Here is a 21,104-nt window from a genome sequence, read left to right as displayed (position 1 = left end):
TAAACCCGGGAGGCGGAGCTTGCAACGAGCTGAGATCCAGCCACTGCACTTAAGCCTGGGCGACAGAGCGAGATTCTGTTTAAAAAAAAAAAGCCGAATAGTATTCTATGGTGCATATATACCACATTTTTAATGTTTATAAATCTGTCGATAGACAATTAGGTTGATTCTATGTCTTGGCTATTGTGAATAATTCTACAATGTACATAGAAGTGCAGATACCTGTTTAACATACAGGCCTATCTCAGAGATATGGAGGGTTCAGTTCCAGACCACTGCAATAAAATGAATATTTCATTAAAGCAAGTCACACAAAGTTTATGGTTTCCCAGTGCATATAAAAGTTACGTTCACACTATAGTCTCTTAGGTGTCAAATTGCATTATGTCTTTAAAAAGTACCTATCTTAATTATGAATACTTTATTGTTAAATAATGCTTAGGATAATCTGAGCTTTCAAAGAATCATAATCTTTTGGCTGGTGCAAGGTCTTATTTCAATGTTGATGGCTGCTGACCAGGGTGGGACTTGCTGAAGGTTAAGGTAGCTAAGGCAAGTTCTTAAAATAAGACAACAAATAAGTTTGCTGCATTGATTGACTTCCTTTCACAAAAGATTTGTCTGTAGTATGTAATGCTGTTTGGTAGCATTTTACCCACGTAAAATTTCATTCAAAATTGGAATCAATCTTTTCAACCACTGCTACTGCTTTATCAACTAGGTTGATGTAATGTTAGAAACCCTTTGGTATCATTTCAGCAATGTTCACATAATCATCATCAGGAGTAGTTTCTATCTTAAGAGGCCACTTTCTTTGCTCATCCATAAGAAATAATTTCTTATCCATTCAGGTTTTATCATGAGGTTGCAGCAATTCAGTCAGCTCTTCAGGCTCTACCTCTAATTTTAGTTCTCTTGTTATTTCCACCACATCTGCAGTTACTTCCTCCATTTAAATCTTGAATGCTTCAAAGTTATCTGCAAGGATTGGAATCACCTTCTTCCAAATTCCTGTGTATGTTGATAGCTTGATCTCTTCCCATGAATCATGAATGTTTTTAATGGCATATGGAATGGAAAATCCTTCCAAGAAATTTCCAATTTACTTTACCCTAATCCATCAAGGAAATCACAATGTATTGCAGCTGTAGCCCTACAGAATATATTTCTTAAAATAAGACTTGGAATGTTGAAATTACTCCTTGACCTATGAGCTTCAGAATGAATGTATGTTAGCAAGCATGAAAAAAATATATATCCTTTAACATCTCCATCAGATCTCTTGAATGAATAGGTGCATTGTCAATGAGCAGTAATATTTTTATAAGAATATTTTTTTCCTGAGTAGTAGGTCTCAATTGTAGGCTTAAAATATTCAGTAAACCATGCTGTAAATAGATGATGCTGTAATCTAGTCTTTGTTCTTCCATTTATAGAGCATAGGCAAAGCATATTTAGCAGAATCCTTAAGGGCCCCAGGATTTTTGCAATGGTAAGAGAATATTGGCTTCAGCTTAAACTGACCAGCTGCATAAACTCCTAATGAGAAAGTCAACGTTTCCTTTGCAACTTTGAAGTTGGGCATTAACTTCCCCTTTCTAGCTGTGAAAGTCCTTGATGGCATCTTCTTCCAATGGAAACCTGTGTCATTTACCTGGGAAATTTGTTGTTTGGTGTAACCAACTTCATCAATTACCTTAGCTAGATCTTCTGGATAACCTGCTACACTTTCTACATCAGCACTTGCTGCTTTCCTTTGCACTTTTACGTTATGAAAATGGGCCAGGCGCGGTGGCTCATGCCTATAATCCCAGCTTTGGGAGGCTGAGGTTGGTGGATCCCCTGAGGTCAGGAGCTTGAGACAAGCCTGACCAATGTGGTGAAACCCCATCTCTACTAAAAAAACAAAAAAAGTCAACTAGTTCTGATAGTTGGCACCTGTAATCCCAGCTACTTTGGAGGCAGAGGGAAGAGAAACACTTGAGCCCAGGAGGCAGAGTTTGCAGTGAGCCCTGATCACTGCACCACTGCATTGCAGCCTGAGCAACAGAGTGAAACTCTGTCTAAAGGAGAAAGAAAGAGAAAGAAAGAAAGAAAGAAAGAAAGAAAGAAAGAAAGAAAGAAAGAAAGAAAGAAAGAAAGAAAGAAAGAAAGAAAGAAAGAGAAAGAGAGGAAGGAAGGAAGGAAGGAAGGAAGGAAGGAAGGAAGGAAGGAAGGAAGGAAGGAAGGGAAGTGGCTTCTTTCCTTAAACCTGATGCTTCCAACTTTTTCTCTGCTGCTTCCTCACCTCTCTTAGCCTTCAAATAACTTAAAACAGTTAGAGTCTTGCTTGGGATTAAACTTTGGTTTATGAATGTTGTGGCTAGTTTAATTTTCTATCCAGAGCACTGAAACTTCCTCCAAAACAGCAATAAGGCTATTTTGCTTTCTTACCATTTATGTGTTCACTGGATTAGCACTTTTAATCTCCTTCAAAGATTTTTCCTTGCATTCACAACTTGGCTAACTGTTTGGTGCAAAAGACCTAGCTTTTGGACTGTGTTTTGGACCTGCCTTCCTCAATATGCTTAATCATTTTTAGCTGTTTGTTTAAAATAAAAGACTTGTGACTCTTCCATTCACTTGAATACTTATAGATCATTGTATGGTTAATAATTGGTGTAATTTAAATGTTGTGTCTCAGGGAACAAGGAGGCTGGAGGAGAGGGAGAGAGTCTGGAAATGGTCAGTCGGTGGGGCAGTCAGAACACACACAACAGTTATCAATTAAGTTTGCTGTGTTATACGGGTGCAGTTTGTGGTGTTCCAGAACAGCTAAAATAGTACCATTAAAAATCACTGATCACAGATCACCTTACAGACAAAATAACAAAGAAAAAGTCCGAATATCATGGGAATGACCAAAATGTAACTCAGACAGGAAGGGAGCACATTTGTTGGAAAAAATGGTGCCAGTAGACTTGCTTCATGCAGGGTTGACACAAACCTTCGATTTGTAAATAGAACCTTTATCATACCTGTGAAGTACGATGAAGTGAAGAGCAATAAAATGAGGTGTGCCTGTACTGATTTCATTTCCTTTAAACATGTATGCAGTAGGGATAGCTGGATCATATGATAGCTCTATTTTTAGCTTTTTAAGGAACCTCTGTACTGTTTTGCATAAGGCTGCACTAGTTTATGTTGCCACCAACAGTACACAAGGGTTCTCATTTCCTCATATTCTCTCCAACAGTTGTGACCTTTCATCTTCTTGATAATACCAATTCTAACAAGTGTGAGGTGGTATTTTGGTTTTAATTTGCCTTTTCTAGATGATGAGTACGTTGGGCATTAGAAAATAAAAACCCCTCAGTTATTTATGTCTTCTTTTGAGAAATGTCTATTCAGGATGATGGTGGGGAGCTAGCTGCAGCCGGCTGGGGAGGGGGTGTCCGCACACCACAGAGTGCTGTGCTGGGTGATTCTGGCACCCGGAACAGCCTCCTCCTCCTCCCACTGCCTAGACCTGGAGACGCCCCTTCTCATCCATCTCACCCATCCCCTTGTGGTGAGGCGAGTGGGCTCAGCTGCCCCAAGCGTGTGGAGCCCAGAGCCAGAACCCACACAACAAGTACTGCAGAATGAACTTCACCTCCTTTTCAGGGCTCATGTGTGAGCCACTACCCCAGGTTGTTGATGTCTTATTGCTGCTTCTCCAAAACTGTAATAAGGCCATTTTTCTATTTTATCATTCATGTTTACACTGGACTAGCACTTTTAATTTCCTTCAAAACTTTTTCCTTGCACTAAAATCTGTTTCTGTATTGACATCCTGACTCCAGATTCCCCTCTCCAAATCTAGATAAGCACAGTGACCATTCAGCATAACCAAGATCCCTTTCTCACTGTTGCCTCTCTCCTGACTTACCTGCTGCCCTATTCCCTACTCTTTCCCCCTCCTCAAAAAAAAAAAAAAAAAATGCAAAACAAACAAAAAATACCTTACTCAAGGAATTAGGTAGGTAGGGAATGACGGATCACACTGGAGTTTGGGATTATAAACACACACAAAAAGAAAAAAGTTAAAATGCACTTGTTTTCTCTACACTGGCTAAGAATATTGCTCTACAGTATAAATTTTAATGCCATGCGTCTGTGAATGTCATGTGGGTTTGAGTAACATTGTGTGTGAGTGACTCCACAAGTACCGTCTAATGCAGCCCCTCAGTTTAAAGAAGAAGGCAGGGGAGAAAAAAAACTCCACAAAGCTTTAAGTTTCTTGAGTGATTCCTTTACCTAATGAGCATGGTTCTAACAACTGGAAATGAGCCTACTTTGGAAACAGCCCCTCTTGCCCTGTGTTTATTCCTAGGGCACCCCTTTATCCACTCCATGCCCAATGTATCTCATTACCAAGTGGCGATAAGTTACCTAGAAATTTAACACTTTTCTGTAACTTTAAACTTAGATTATGCTTTGTTAAAAATTTTTACACCCTCCTTCTGTTAAAGATGCAGAATTGGGCTTTAAAAAATTATTGGATTAGATAAGCCCTTCCCTTTCCACTTGTCTCTGGGCAATGTGAGCTGATGGTTCTTACGATGTTGAGTTTTGTATACGACCCACTGCTCTTTAGCCAGGAATTCTCTAGTGATCTGAAGCAATGTGAATGAAGACCAGATTTTAAATTAATGTGTTGACAAGTTGCATTATATTTAAAAAGGAGAAAAAATACCTGATTTATATTGTGCCAGGTGACAGCAACATGAAGTCTTAATTTATTGTTCTCGGTTGTTTTCCTGCCTAATGTGAACTTCCGTGTCGCGGAGCCCTCAGGAATGCCTACAGCTTCTGGTGCGATGTCTTCTCCCACAGTGTTGGCCACCATTTCACCCAAGGCCCTCTTTCAATCCTTGCTTTTCTGAGTCAGATTTAGAGAGCACCACTGTCTCCCCTTACCCCTTACTTGATCTCCAAACCAAATATTCTTGCTATACTTTTCCTCTCAGTACCTCTCCGTGAAAGGTGAGCTGCCATTTTAGGAAACTGGACCAGATACCAATTTGGGAGCTTTAAGTCAAACAACCTCTAACTATTTTCTTCCCGTGTAGGGATGCAAGTCTCTGAAGCTCTCACTCACCTCTGTAGTGTGTGTAGAAAATGTACTGTCATCCCCCTGGCCCCCAACTGCCATTGCCTTTGGTGTGAGATGTTCCCTATTTCCTAGTTCAACTTGAGTCCCTGTCTCCTCTGCTATCCAACCCCTATCCAGCAATAAGGATCCAAGCCACAGCCTCCTATTCACACTCCCTGCCTCCATTCCACACTACCCTAGGGAATACCTGGATTCCCCACTCTGTCCACATACTGTAGCATTCATTTTCTATCACTCTAATCCGCTCACTTGTGGTGGTTTATGGGTGTGATAGAGTTTTTAAGATTATTATAAACTAGTAAAAAAAAAAAATCAACTCAGAGAGAGAAAGAGAAAAACAAAGAAAGATCTGTTCAGGGTCTTTGCCCATTTTTAACTTGGATTATTTGTTTTCTTGCTATTAAGTTTCTTATTATTTTAAACATTAACCCCTTATCAGATGTATGGTTTGCAAAGATTTTCTTCCATTCCATAGGTTGCCTCTTCATCCTGTTGATTGTTTCCTTTGCTGTATAGAAACTGTTCTAGGCCGGGCATGGTGGCTCACGCCTATAATCCCAGCACTTTGGGAGGCCGAGGCGGGCAGATCACGAGGTCAGGAGATCGAGTCCATCCTGGCTGACATGGTGAAACTCCGTCTCTAAAAAAAAAAAAAAAAAAAAAAAAATACAAAAAATTAGCCGGGCGTGGTAGCAGGCACCTGTAGCCCCAGCTACTCGGGAGGCTGAGGCAGCAGAATGGCATGAACCCGGGAGGTGGAACTTGCAGTGAGCGCCACCGCACTCCAGCCTGGGTGACAGAGCGAGACTCCGTCTCAAAAAAAAAGAAAAAAAAAAGAAACTGTTCTAGTTTGATGTAATCCCATTTGTCTATTGTGGCCTTCATTATCTGTGCTTTAGGGATTCTATCTAAAAATCATTGCCCCAGCTAATATCAGGAAGCTTTTCTCCCATGTTTTTTTCTAGTGTTTTTGCAGTCCCAGGTCTTACACTTAAGTCTTTAAACCATTTTGGGTTGATTTTTGCATGTGGTGTGAGATAAGGTCTAATTTCAATTTTCTGAATGTGGATATGCAGTTTTTTCAACAACGTTTGTTAAAGAGACTGTTCATTCCCCTTTCATGTCTGCTTGCCAACTGTCAAATTAATCATCTTAAATGCATGGATTTATTTCTGGACGTTCTATTCTGTTCCATTGTTCCATATTTCTGTTTTTAAGCCAGTACCATCCTGTTTTCATTACTATTGCTTCATAGTATATTTTGAAATTAGGTAGTGTGATATCTCCAGCTTTGTTCTTGTTGCTCATGATTGATTTTGTTCTTAAGGATCTTTTGTGATTACATATACATTTTTTGGTGTTTTATATTTCTTTGAAGAATGTCATTTGTATTTAGTTAGGAATTGCCTTGAATCTGTAAATCACTTTGGCCATTATTGTCATTTTGTCAGTATTAATTCTCCCAATCTATAAATAAGAAATGTTTTTCTATCAATTTGTGTTTCTTCACTTTTTTCATATATATTTCATAATTTTCACTATATAAGTCTTTTAGCACCTTATTTACATTTACTCCTAAGGATTTATTTTTTGTGGCTATGCAAACAGGATTTTTTTCTTTATCAGGTCTTTCATTGTCAGTGTATAGAATCACTACTGATTTGTGTACGTTGATTTTGTATCTCGCCACATTACTGAATTTATTTAGTAGTTTTAACCTAGTTTGCTGCAGCCTTTAGGATTTTTTATATATAAAAACATCTTATATGCAAACAAGGACATATTTAGCTACTTTCTTTCCAATTTGGATGCTTTTAATTTTTTTCTCTTGCCTAATTGCTCTGATTAGAACTTCCATTAATGCATTGAATAGAAGTAGTGAGAGTGAGCATCCTTGTCTTGTCTTTAATCTTAGAAAAATGTTTTTCATTTTTTACCATTAAGTGTGATGTTAGCTGTGGGTTTATCATATATGGTCTTTATTGTATGAGCTACATTCCTTCTATACCTCATTTCTTGAGAGTTCATAATCATGAAATCATGGTGAACTTTATCAAATGCTTTTTCTGCATCTATCAAGTGTTATATAGATTTTGTTATTTATTCTGTTGATATGGTATTTCACATTTATAGATCTGTATGTTGAACTCTCTTTGCATCCCTACATTAAAGCCCACTGTATCATGAGAATGATCTTTTGGACACGCTGTTGCGATTAGTTTGTTAGTATTGATATTTATTGATGAACCTAAGTTCATCAGTGCTATTGCCTATTATTTTCATTTGTTGAAGTGTCTCTATCTTTGGTATTAGGATTATGCTTGCCTTATAAAATAATTTTGGAAGTATTCCCTCTTCTTCAACTTTTGTGGAAGGGTGTTAGAAGGATTGATATTACTTCTTCTTTGCATGTTTGGTGGAATTCAGCAGTGAAGCCATAAGGTCCTGGGCTTTTCTTTAATGGAATATTATTTATTACTAATTTAACCTCCTTACTCATTATTGGTCTGGTTAGATTTTCCATTTCTTCATCTTGGTTGGGTTTATGTATCTAGGAATTTACCCATTTATTCTAGATTATCCAATTTGTTGGCATATAATTGGTCATAATAGTCTCTTCTGATTTTTTTTTGTTATATAAGTTATTATGTCTCCTTTTTATTTATGATTTTGTTTTTAACTTTTTTTCTCTTTTTTCCCTTAGTCTGGATAAAAGTTTGTCAATCTTATTTAACTTTTCAAAAGACCAAATTTCAGGGTCTTTTTTTTCCCAATGTTTTCATAGTTTCTATTGAATTTAACTGCCCTGATCTTTATTTTTTCCTTCATTCTATTAACTTTGGGCTTAGTTTATACTTTTTATAGTTCCTTGAAGTGTAACATTAAGTTGTTTAAGATATTTCTTCTTTTTCAATGTAAATGTTTTGAAGCATCTTACAAGTTTTGGTATGTTGAGTTTCCATTTTTGCTGGTCTCAACATATTTTTTAATTTCCATTTTAATTTCCTCTTTAATCCATCTGTTGTTCAGAAGCACGTTGTTTAATTTTCATGTATTTGTGAATTTTCTAAAAATTCTCCTGTTATTAATTTCTAGTTTCATGCCATTGTGATCTGGAATGATAAATGATATGATATCAGTCTTCTCAAATTTATTATGACATGCTTTGTGTCCTAACATTTGTTCTCTAGCATTTCCTGTAAGACAGCTCTGATGATGATAAACTCCCTCAATTTTTGTTTGTCTGGCAAAGATTTTAATCTCTCCATTATTTGCAAAAAACAGATTTTCCCGGGAACAGTATTTTTGGTTGATACTTTTTTCTATAGAACATTGAATATATCATTCCACGCTCTCAGTCTATAAGTTTCTGCTCATAAATCTGCTGTTAGCCTTATTGGAACTCCCTTATATGTTATTTGCTTCTTTTCTCCTTTTGTTTTCAGAATCTTGCTTTTCTTTGATTTTTGACAGTTTAATTAAAATATATCTTGTACTCTTGACTGGACTGAATCTTATCAAACACCTTCAACATTCCTATACTGGTATATTTCTCTTTCCCCAGACTTGGAAAGTGTTCTGTTATTATTTCATCAGATAAGCTTTCTTTCCCTATCTGTTTCTCTTCTCTTTCTGGGACTCACATGATGTGTACACTGGTTCTCTTACTGATGTTCTATGATTGCCATAGAATTTCTTCACTTTTTCTCATTTTTTTCCTTTTGTGTCTCTGACTCAGTAATTTCAAATGATGTGTCTTTGAGTTCATTGATTCTTTATTCCACTTGATACAATCTGCTTTCAAAGAACTCTATGAAATTTTCAGTTCAACTATTGTGTCCTTTATGTCCAGAATATCTCTTTTTTATGATTTCTTTCTGTTTGTTGAATTCTATTTTGTTCGTGTATTATTTCTGATTCTTTTTAGTCATCTATCTGTGTTCTCTTGAAGCTCACTGAGCATTTTAAAGACAATTATTTTAAATTCATTGTCAGAAAGTTCATAAACCTTTATTTTTTTAGGGTCAGTTATTGGTTATTCTTTTCTTTTTCCTTTGGTGGTATCATTTTTCTCTTATAGTTCTTGATTTTTAGGCTGTACATTTGTGTCTGCACATTTGAAATACGAGGAAGTTATTCTAGTCTTTGCATACTGGCTTTGTCTGGAAAAACCCTTTCCCAGTCATCCAGCAATTCTTGGTAGGGTGTCTGTTGTGGTCTGTAGGTTAACTTGTTGCTGAAGCCTTCAGGCAGGCTGGCCTAGTGCCTGTGTCAACAGGTGGTAAGCCTGGTTCCTGGGTCTGTAGTGTTGGGCACGAATCCTGAATCCACTGGGTGTATATTTTCACTGGGTATGTGGGGATGAACATAAAGTCTATGTCTATAAGGGCAGGCATAGAGCCTGTACCAATAGGGGTGGACTGAAGCCCATGTCTACAGGGGCTGACATGACTGGGAGGTGGGCATGGAGCCTGTGTCTGCAAGGGCTGGCTAGGTTATGGAATGGGCCTAGTGTCTGGGTCTACTGGGATGAGCCTGGAATCTGAGTCCGTGGTGACTGGCCTGGTACTGGTGCAGGATTAGAGCCTGAATCTGAAGAAATGGGCCTAGGATCTTGGTAGATGGGAGCTGACCTAGAGCCTGAGTCCTCAGAGATGGTCCTAGAGCCTTGGTCCATGATGGCCAGCCTATTGTCAGGGTCTGCTGAACTCAGCCTGTATGCTGGGTTTGCTAGAGCACAGCTGGGCTTTGAGTTTATTGGATCCCCAGTCACAAAAACCAGCCTGAATCCTGAAACTGGCCTAGGGCTGGAATGGGGTGGGGCCAGTCTAGAGCCTGAGATTATAGCTGCTAGACTGGTACCTGTAGCTATAGGGGCTGGCCTAGAAGCTGGGGAATGGCCTGGAGGCTGGGTGTGTGAATTCTGGTCTAGAACCTAGGTCTTCAGGGCTGGCATGGAGACTGGGTCCATGAAGGCTGCCTAGGGTCCTAGAGCTGGAGGAACTGGAATGGAACCTAGGTCCACAGAAGCAGTCCTAGATACTGGGCCTGTGGGCACAAGCCCAATAGTGGAGTCAACTATGATGGTTCTGGACCCTGGGTCTGCTGCAGCATGTGACCCTAGGAACTGGCCTTGAGAGTAGGGTGGCAGAAACTAGCCGAGTGCTAGGTAGGCCTGAAGCCTGGGTCTGCAGATCCTTGCTAGACATCTAGCTAAGGGCTAGGGCTGCCAACCTGGAACTGGGGTGGGCTTGAATCCTGGATTTGTGTGAGCCAATCTAATTCTGGGCTTGTCTGGAACCTAGGGTGCACTTGGAGTCTGTGACCGCAGGGGCTAGCCTGGCACTAGGTAGTCCAAGAGCCTGTATTCACAGGGGCCAGCCTGGAGGTTGGATCTATGGACACTGGCCTGGTGACTAGAGTTGCAGGGGCCATCCTGGTCTAGGGGCTGCTCTGAAACCTGGAGTTGTGGAGGCCAGCCTGGTCCTGGGAGCAGTCTGGAGCCAGGAGTCACTGGGGCTGGGCTGGTCCCAGGGACCATCTGACACCTAGGGCACTGGGATAGATCTGGCATTAAGATATATCCAGAAACCATGTCTGCCATGCAAGTCTGGAACCTGGGCTGTGGGATTTGCTCTGGCTCAGTCTGCAGGTACCAGCCTGGAGTTCGGGGCCATAGTGGCATGCTGTATTTCACTGAAGCAGGCTGTGTTTCAGTCGAAGGGAAAGTTAAGTGCCCACTTCCCTTTACTTCTTCAACACAAAGGTTGCCTCTCTCTATGCTCTGATGCCTGGTGTTGTGGGAGGGATGACATAAGTAATGTAAAATTGTTCTTCTTTTGCTCGTCAATTCATCTTTTCTTATTTCTCTGCTACACAAATATTCTGTAATATTTCACCTGGTATCCTCAGCTCTTGTGAAGGTATTTTTGTGCACAGATAGTTTTTTCAATTGATGTTCCTGTGTGAAGGTAAGTACTAGAAAGCCCCATTCTGACATTTTGCTGATGTCTAGTTGTATGGCATCCAATCAGATTTCTAAATAGTGATTTTCAAAGTGCCTCAGCAGCATCATAGACAGGACTCTTGCTAATTTGCAAAGAAAGATGGCAGATCTTATGTTAAATGATCTTATCAAACATATATATACATACAATAATGATAATAAATAGAGCAGACAAAACTTTTGGAAGTGATGAATATGTTTACGGCATAAGTTGTGGTGATGGTTTCAAGAGTATGTATTCATCTCTGTATTAATCAAGGTTTATACATTAAACACATACAACGTTTTGTATGTCAAACATACCTCTATAAAGTAGTTCTACAAAAAAAGAAAGGCAAACACAATGGAGGAAAACTACTATTGGCCTATTTCTCCCATGAAGTATGACTTGTATTTCAAATTTCTGATGATTGCTGAATCTTCCAAATTTTCTGATGATAAGTATAATAAGAGAAATAATATGTTGGGCTAAAAAAGACAAAAAAACATACTTGAAGATTAATCAATCAAATTTTCCCTTAACATAATAGGACTTGTTGTTCAAGATATTCAAGCCAGTACCAGCCTAGAGGGAGAGAACAGTTTCCAGATCAAATATTTGTGTAAACTAATTCAACTAAAGTCACAAGAGGAAGAGACTCATGATGAAATATTTGGAGGTACAACAAGCAAGATTCATCACAAAGTGGAAACCAGCATCTTACAAAACAAAGAACAATGGCTTGGGATTTAGAACGTCTGGGTTCTGGTCTGTTTTGCACACACAATCATGCGTCTATGCAATCATGTGTCTACATTCCAGGACTTAGTTTCTTGAGACTAGACAATCTCTAATGAACCTCCTATCTGATTTTCCTCTCTTTCAGCAAGTTTGGCAGGAGCTCAGATCAACTTTTTGGTCACAAAGGATGAAGGAAGAAAGCTTCAGGTGTCTTTCTTAACCACAGTTTTGGGACATGGATTTAGAGAATGCATTAGCAGGAACTAGGCAAATAATGACAGCTAAATTTGGGGTAGAAAAATGGAGAACAGGAGATGAAAAAGTCAGAAGGAAAATATTTAGGAGCAACAAAGAGAGTCCCCTACTGCTTTGTAGTATAGCCAAAGTTCCTGTTTTTCTCTTCGTTAGACTCTAAGAAAACTAGAAAACATCAGAGAGCTTTAGAGCTTTAAAATGTCCTCGGATGCTCGAAGCCAAGAAAGCATGTCCTGTGGATCCCACACTTTCCCAATTCCCTGATCTAGCTAAAACCATATACCACTTCCTGATATCTCTGGAGGCATGGAAACCTCATCACCAACCCAGAACATTTTGGCATGACTTGTTCTCTCCATGAAATATCTATACATCCCATTTCTTCCTCTGTAAAAACTTCAAGATTCTACTTTGGTGTCAAGGTTTTCTACAGGGCAGATTGTTGTTTATTTCAAACTCCAGAAACCCTCATTCTTTTCTGGGATCCATTTAAATTGGTGTTATCAGGCTTTTTGACCCTAAAGAACCTGTGTTTACTTGGCTCTTCTATGCCTTCCCACCAGCCACCAGTATGTTAAAACACTGTTCTTTTGCTACAGAAAGATGCAACCACATCTAAAGCCACCATCAGTTCAAGGTCTTCTGACTGGATGAAAAACCCCTCCCCGAGTGTCCAGATGTGAAGAATCTGCTCAATCACCAAAGCTCCTGAATTAAGAGTTAGGGTGCTCCTTTTTACCATTAGGGGGAACTTCATTAGGAATTCTGACATAGGGCAAGTATTTCAGGGAGATCCCAGGTCCCAGTGCCCACCTGTCATCTTAGAAGCCAGTAAAGAAGACTTTTTCCCTAGAAAGACTTCTGGTGAAAGAGAATTTCTCCAGGATTTGAGAGTATGAGAGTCTCTTGGTGAGTTCCCTGTTGAACAGAAATCAGGAATGTACTACCACACAGAAATGTTCAAGCCTCTACTCACTGCCTCAAGGTAATGTTGAAAGAACTTATTATAATGTAGATTGGGATAGAGTGCTTCTTTGACCTTTAGGTCTCTCCAAAGTCCTCCAGAAGATCTTGCATAAGGAAGTCTCCTCAGAAACCCTAGGAAGATTTTGGATTCTATGGGTAGGTGCCAACAGCTATCAGATGTCTTCCTAAGTTGGCTGCTGTATTCCAGTTTCACATTGCTAAATGTTAATTAAGGACATTAATATGAACGAAGCATCCCAGAGACCCTTGACACATTGTGAGAATATGCAGAGGGAGTGGCTCCACCAGCCTCCCACAGACACTCAGCCATGCAGTCCCCATTCCCTGCCATGAGCAACAGTTTCAGGGCCTCCCAGGGGTTCAAAGATGGCCAGCTTATTGCCACTCTTTGTAGTATGAAGTATACCAAAAAATAAAGATAGACCAAACCATTGATAATATAATGGCTTTAAAATGTGTATATTTTATAAATGTATGCTTACAACCACAAAAATGCCATGCAATAGTGTTGTTCTACTCACAAGATCAGTACAGGAATTATAAAGCATTAATTCAGGGTGGACTCTTGGCAGTGTGTAATTGATGATGAATGTGTTCTCTTCATTCTGTCTGAGTTTCTGTACGATTGGGTGATAGCGCTGGAATCTCAAAGTTGGAACCCTTTGTGAAATTGGTTCCATGCCCAAATGACTCCCCTAGATGTCTACTCCACCATGACCCCCTGAAGGACCTGTGGAGTCTCAAAGGTTGAAAGAACATTCAGGACTAGGCAGCTGGAGATACCTAGAATCAGAGGTCTCTCACACAGCCTGAAAAGCCCAAAGCGGAGTAGCATAACCTCAGCACCTGTGAAACCAGAATTCATTGCTTCCATTCAGAGAGCCCATGTCTGTGCCAGAATCCAAGCTGCCATGAGTGTTTTGGGAAGTCACTTATGACTAATACTGTATGATTAGTCATACATGTAATATTATGACTAATATCAGTATAATGGGACTGATATCAGAACTGAGCTAGGCCCAGAGAGCCCTGAGGCAGTGACACATAAGGCTAAACCTTTCAGTTGTGATCTACAGATTAGCTACATCAGAGAAGTGGACTTGGAGAATCCCCTGCTAAAGTCCTGCAGAGTAACTACTCTGTCAAATAGCATGTGTTTCTGGGAGGAAGTCGTAGGAGTCTAGTTCCAGTCTTATCCCACTGCACACATACCATAAGCACGGGCTGAGTTCTAGAGAGACTCCAGAGCTGGTCTGAAAGTCTGATGCAAAGGAGTCTGCTCTGGAACTGAAGTATTCTAAGAGCTTGGCAATCTCAGCAGCCCTACAGATGGGAGAGGAGCCCACAGATGGGAGAGGAAGCTATTCTCCTGGCCAAGGTCCTGAGACAGAGTTTGCCAGAAGTGTAGGCAGACTTGAGACAGATTGCAGCTAGCACTGGCACTGGAATTGAAACCTCACCTGTAGTCCCATGGATAGTTTTTTGTATAAACATAGAAATCGACCCTTCTGGTCTTAAAGCTTGAAATTTTATTTGTTTTATATGAATTTCATCCTTAGTAAAAGGAGCCTTAGGTCCCTCAAAAAGTATGAAAGAACTGAAACTCACCAGATGAGCCCATTCAGACAATGGCACACCAGGCTTCTCATAAATTATGATTACTTCCTTAGGCCTCCTGAGTTCCTGTTTTTCTATACATTGTTACATTTCTTCCCTGCTATGTAAATTCATAATTTTAGTTGGTCAGGGAGATGGATTTGAGACTGAGCTTGCATCTCCTCTGCTACAGCATCCAATTCAGCCTTCTTCCTTGGCAATAATTGATAATATTAATTGGTTCTCTGTTAGGGAGCAGCAGGACCTAGACCACACCCCTGGTGTTTCAGTAACAGATTTTGGTTCCCCGACCAGGAACACTTTGGCTCAGCTGCCATGGGCTGGGAGTCTCAAAGTCCTCCTAGGCATATGTTTGTCCAATTTTTGCTGGTGATTAGTGCCCTCTCTCTAGGAACAGCTGCAGCTGGCCCCAACCATGTTCCTGATTGCCTTGGGAGAACTGCCTTTGAAATTTGATATCTGCATCCAGATGTGTGAATGTCCTTTGTGGGCCCAGGCGGAAGGATCTACTCCTCTGAGTTTGGGAAATTTTTAAAGGAATTTCCACTTGCAGGTTGAACAAGCCCAACTGATAAAGAGAGGGAAGTACCCTGACTATTTCAGTATGGACACTTTTAGGGGCTTGTTTGTCATCGTGTGTGTGTCCAGGCAAGTGAGTGTCATTTGTGGGAACCAGATAGTGGGATCAGCTCCTCTCCATTTGAGAAATTCTGAAGGAATTTTCATTTCAGGTCGATTGAGCCCAACCAATGGAGAGAAGAAGCCCCCCAACTCTTTGAGTTTGTAGACTTTTCAGGCTTGTTTGATGCTTCAGCAGTTGGATTGTGTTTTAGTGATTGTTTCCATGTGTCTGATACAGTCATGAGAAATTAGAATTTGATAAACTGGTACTCTTCTGTGATACTGTTTGGCTCTAGTATAGTTTGGAATCTGAAGTTTGCTGTTGAATGGGAAAGTGGGCTTTTGTGCTGCTATTTTAAGCAGGGTCGGGCCAGGTTAGTATGTGATGATCTCATGTGCTGCTGTTTGACCTCAGTGTCCTGGGATTATGGGGAATTTTGGCCTTTAAGAATCAAACTGCCACAGAAACTCCTTTAATTTAAAATTTTGGTTCACAACCTTCACTGGATTACCCTCCAAGGCTAACAAAGTTCAGCCATGTGAACATGTTTGCAGACAGGTGAGATTGTATTGCTATCTCATGGCTAGAGTTCCAAGATAAAAGCTATTGGATCTTTGTATGTATATACATCTAGATGTGTTTATGTGTATGCACATGTATTACATTATATGTTGTGACTACCAAATTGGCTTATACATAAAAGAGCACTCCTAGATTAAGTAAATAAGTCAAAAGTATTTTTTACATTCACATTACTTAAGTAAATTTTTAGGAAGCTAGCATTAAAATTACTGTAAAATAAAAATAGAAATGTCTTCAGAATTGTCAGCATACATTTTTATCTGGGTTTTATGTTTGTCTCTGCTAGATATTTTGAGGCATCAGAGTGCGGCACAGAAAGTTATAAAACTATAACCAGGAGTTTGAGACCAGCATGAAAAACAAAGATGACCCCCATCTCTATAACATAAAAATAAAACAATTAGCCAGGCACAGTGATTCATGCCTGTAGTCTGAGCTAATCAGGAGACTGAGGTGGGAGGATTGCTTGAGCCTGAAAGGTCAAGGTTGCAGTGACTCGTGATCCAGCCACTGCACTCCAGCCTGGGTGACAGAGTGAGACCCTGTCAAGAAAACAAAAAGATAAGGGGCAGAGAATGGCAATGGGGCACAGGACCTTTGCAGAGAAACTAGGGGAACAGTTGTAACTATTAATAGGATGCTTAGAGGAGGCCTCATTAAGCAAGTGGCTTACCTCAAAGAAGGTAATAGAGTTTTCTATAGGTATAATGAGAAAACAGAATGCAAGCGGAAGAAAAAGGACAGAAAAGTACCTGAAGCAGAGAAGCCAAAGAGATTGAGGTCAGGGACACGACTGGAGGGATGTCAGGGGGGTGACTGGAGTGTAAGTCATGGAGAATTTAGAGGGCTGTTATAAGGCTTTTATATATCTTTCTCCAAATGAGATTGGGAGTGCCAGCAGGAGATGCACAAGGAATAACAAAGTGTGGCTTTTGTTTTAAAAGGAACATTCTGGTTTTCCATAGAGAGAAGACTAAAGAAATTCACCATCCAGAAAAGACTACCAAGAACTGTTAAGCACCTAAAATTTACTCTACGGGGGCACAGATTCATAAATGCTGGCAGATGACAAATCCTCCTAGGTAAAGGCAAGATTTTATGACTCCCTCAGTAGGCAGAATGATTTATGTGATTGTGTCAGTTGTCCTTGCTCCGTAAGTCCTACAGAGGAAATACAGGAAGGGAGATTAATGTTGCAAATGCAATAGATGTGTGTTGCAGCAAACCTGCCCTCTGTTTCAGAAGAAAGCAATATCTCTAGCTTCCAAGCTGTCCTCTTTACAAACATCCTTGAAAAGATAGGAGCAAAAGCTGTCAATGTCTCTGCTCCTAAGACATGCAGAAATGTGAGAGGCCATGAAGAATATTCTCCCAATCAGAATGAGCAGAATGTCATAATGTATTGGATGTAAAGTGCGAGGGGAAAAGATGCTTAAGAATAACTCCAAGAGTTTTTATTTGAAGAGGTGAAAAGGTGGAGTTGCCATCAACTTAATTGAGAAAGACTACAGGTGAAGTAGGCTGAGTGGAGAGGGTGGATAAGGAGTTTAATCTGAGACATAATGAGTTTGAGATGGCTATTGGGTGGAACCCAAGACTTATCAAACAGGTCATTAGATACATATGTCTTGAGTTTGGAAAAGAGATTTAGTACTAATATGAATGTATTAGTCATTGCCAAGTAGATTGATTTTAAAGCCTTGGGACCAGATGTGATTACCAGGGAGTAAGTGTGGATACAAATGAGGGCCAATGATTGAACTCTAAAGTGATGCAAAATTAAGAAATTGGGGAGAAAAGAAGGGTCCACAGAAAAGAGTAAGAAGAAGTAACCAGTGAAGTTAAAGGAAAACGAAGAGAGTGTGCTATCTTGGAAACCAAGTGAAGAAAGTCCATTAAAGAATGATCTATTAAGAACAGAAGCTATAATTTAATAACAATAGATTTAATAACATAGAGATCACTGACAGCTTTTTAAAAATGTTTCAGTAGAATGGTAGCAACAAAAACCCAGTTACGTAAGATTAGGAGGAGGATTGGAGATAGCATTTGTAGATAATCCTTTCAATGAATTTTGCTACAAAGTGTTTTTTTTAAATTATTATTGTACTTTAAGTTCTCGGGTACATGTGCACAACGTGCAGGTTTATTACATATGTATACATGTGCCATGTTCCTGTGCTGCACCCATTAACTCATCATTTACATTAGGTATATCTCCTAATGCTATCCCTTTCCCCTCCTCTGACCCCACAAAAGGCCCTGGTGTGTGATGTTCCCCTTCCTGTGTCCAAGTGTTTTCATTGTTCAATTCCCACCTATGAATGAGAACATGTGGTGTTTGGTTTTCTGTTCTTGCGATTGAACTCATCCTTTTTTATGACTGCATAGTATTCCATGGTGTATATGTGCCACATATTCTTTTTTTTTTTTTTTTTTTTTTTTTTTTTGAGACGGAGTCTCACGCTGTTGCCCAGGCTGGAGTGCAGTGGCGCGATCTCGGCTCACTGCAAGCTCCGCCTCCCACATATTCTTAATCCAGTCTGTCATTGATGGACATTTGGGTTGGTTCCAAGTCTTTGCTATTGTGAATTGTGCCACAATAAACATACGTGTGCATGTGTCTTTACAGAAGCATGATTTACTATCCTTTGGGTATATCCCCAGTAATGGGATGGATGGGTCAAATGGTATTTCTAGCTCTAGATCCTTGAGGAATCACCACACTGTCTTCCATAATGGTTGAACTAGTTTACAGTCCCACCAACAGTGTAAAAGTGTTCCTATTTCTCCACATCCTCTCCAGCACCTGTTGTTTCCTGACTTTTTAATAATTGCCATTCTAACTGGTGCAAGATGGTATCTCATTGTGGTTTTGATTTGCATTTCTCTTATGGTTAGTGATGATGAGCATTTTTTCATGTGTCTGTTGGCTGCATGAATGTCTTGAGAAGTGTCTGTTCATGTCCTTTGCCCACCTTTTTATGGGGTTGTTTGTTTTTTACTTGTAAATTTATTTGAGTTCTTTGTAGGTTCTGGATATTAGCCCTTTGTCAGATGAATAGATTGCAAAAATTTTCTCCCATTCTGTAGGTTACCTGTGCACTCTGATGGTGGGCAAAAACTGGAAGTATTCCCCTTGAAAACTGGCATAAGACAGGGATGCCCTCTCTCAGCACTCCTATTCAACATAGTGTTGGAAGTTCTGACCAGGACAATCAGGCAAGTTAAAGAAATAAAGGGTATTCAATTAGGAAAAGAGGAAGTCAAATTGTCCCTGTTTGCAGATGACATGATTGTATATTTAGAAAACCCCATTGTCTCAGCCCAAAATCTCATTAAGCTGATAAGCAACTTAGGCAAAGTCTCAGGATACAAAATCAATGTGCAAAAGTCACTAGCATTCTTATACACCAATAACAGACAAAGAGCCAAGTCATGAATGAACTCCCATTCACAACAGCTTCAAAGAGAATAAAATACCTAGGAATCCAACTTACAAGGGATGTAAAGGACCTCTTCAAGGAGAACAACAAACCACTGCTCAATGAAATAAAAGAGGACACAAACAAATGGAAGAACATTCCATGCTCATGGATAGGAAGAATCAATATCGTGAAAATGGCCATACTGCCCAAGGTAATTTATAGATTCAATGCCATCCCCATTAAGCTATCAGTGACTTTCTTCACAGAATTGGAAAAAACTACTTTAAAGTTCATATGGAAACAAAAAACAGCCCACATTGCCAAGACAGTCCTAAGCCAAAAGAACAAAGCTGGAGGCATCACCCTACCTGACTTCAAACTATACTACAAGGCTACAGTAACCAAAACAGCATGGTACTGGTACAAAAACAGAGATATAGACCAATGGAACAGAACAGAGCCCTCAGAAATAATACCACACATCTACAACCATCTGATCTTTGACAAACCTGACAAAAACAAGAAATGGGGAAAGGATTCCCTATTTAATAAATGGTGCTGGGAAAATTGGCTAGCCATAAGTAGAAAGCTGAAACTGGATCCCTTCCTTACACCTGATACAAAAATTAAATCAAGATGGATTAAAGACTTAAATGTTAGACCTAAAACCATAAAAACCCTAGAAGAAAACCTAGGTGATACCATTCAGGACATAGGCATGGGCAAGGACTTCATGTCTAAAACACCAAAAGCAATGGCAACAAAAGCCAAAATTGACAAATGGGATCTAATTACACTTAAGAGCTTCTGCACAGCAGAAGAATTTTGCTGCAAAGTGTTAAAAGAAACTAAATATGGTCTGAGAAGGACTCTGTACTTCTACATTTGAGTCCTTGTGGGTGAAGTGTAACCTAACTTAATATACAAAATTAAAAACCTAATTTCAGAGCATGCACCTGTAACAATACTTGAATGTTGGCCAATCCCAGCAGCCTTAAATCACCACTCATAGACTGCTGATGTTCAAACAGTGTTTAAATAAGGCAAACACCCAGTCGACAGCAATCTCACTGTTTCTGTAACTCATTTCCGGTTCTTGGATGTCACTTTAACTTTTCTTCTCTATAAATTTGTTTTGACTGCAAGGCACAGCTGGAACCTCTGTGAATCTGCTGTGATTCTGAAGGCTGCTGGATAGACGAATTGTTCATCGCTCAAACTTCTTTAAATTTAATTCAGCTGAAGTTTTTATTTTATCAGATTGTGTCAGAAGCAGGATCTGAAGTGGAGCTTCCAGTATCCCCAGGAGCACTGAGTAAACACGGAAGGTACCTACAGGATACACTTGTGTCCATTGATCTCTCAGAGCTGCTGAGAATCAAAGGTAAGCTCTCTCTTGCATTTTGGAGTTTCACACATTTGTGTTTTAAGCTCTCTGAGTTTCCTTCAGCAAATCTGTGATCCAAACTGGGTTTGGAGTTGCCACAGAAAATGGACTGGGTCTAGCAATGAATTTGATCTGGGAATTAACTGGCTTGGATCTACTTAGAGGCCACTAACAGCTGACTGGGTCAGAAAATAAGTGGTAGTAAGCAGTAATGTTGCAGAAGTCATAAAATTTGGCTTTGGAAAATTCACAGGGATTTTTGTGTTCTACCCATTTGTTTCATTTTTCTTGTGCACCTAGGTAGGAAAATTCATTGGCTAAGTTAATCAAAACAATCTGAGAGTAAAGCCAGTATTTTGGG

General features: G+C 39.7%; 1 protein-coding gene across 5 annotated transcripts in view; it reads left to right on the top strand.

Annotated features, from left to right (window-relative positions):
* The window catches only part of LOC701437 (glycine N-acyltransferase-like protein 1), a 48,558-nt gene that overhangs the window by 12,202 nt on the left and 15,252 nt on the right, over positions 1-21,104 (top strand). For 4 of the 5 annotated variants that reach the window (XM_015114138.3, XM_028833404.2, XM_015114135.3 and 1 more), the window contains exon 2: positions 20,617-20,740. Coding sequence is in view for 1 of the 5 variants with exons in the window: in XM_028833404.2 (XP_028689237.2) it covers positions 20,617-20,740 (124 nt within the window). In the remaining 4 variants the exon portion in view is untranslated. Of the gene's footprint in view, positions 1-16,881; positions 17,011-20,616; positions 20,741-21,104 lie in introns of those variants that run through there. The other variant, XM_028833402.2, reaches the window with a different exon arrangement.

The sequence above is a fragment of the Macaca mulatta genome, chromosome 14, assembly GCF_049350105.2.
Source record: "Macaca mulatta isolate MMU2019108-1 chromosome 14, T2T-MMU8v2.0, whole genome shotgun sequence".
Taxonomy (NCBI): Eukaryota; Metazoa; Chordata; class Mammalia; order Primates; family Cercopithecidae; genus Macaca; species Macaca mulatta.
Note: the sequence above shows the minus strand (reverse complement) of the source record. Positions and strands in the feature narration are given on the sequence as shown.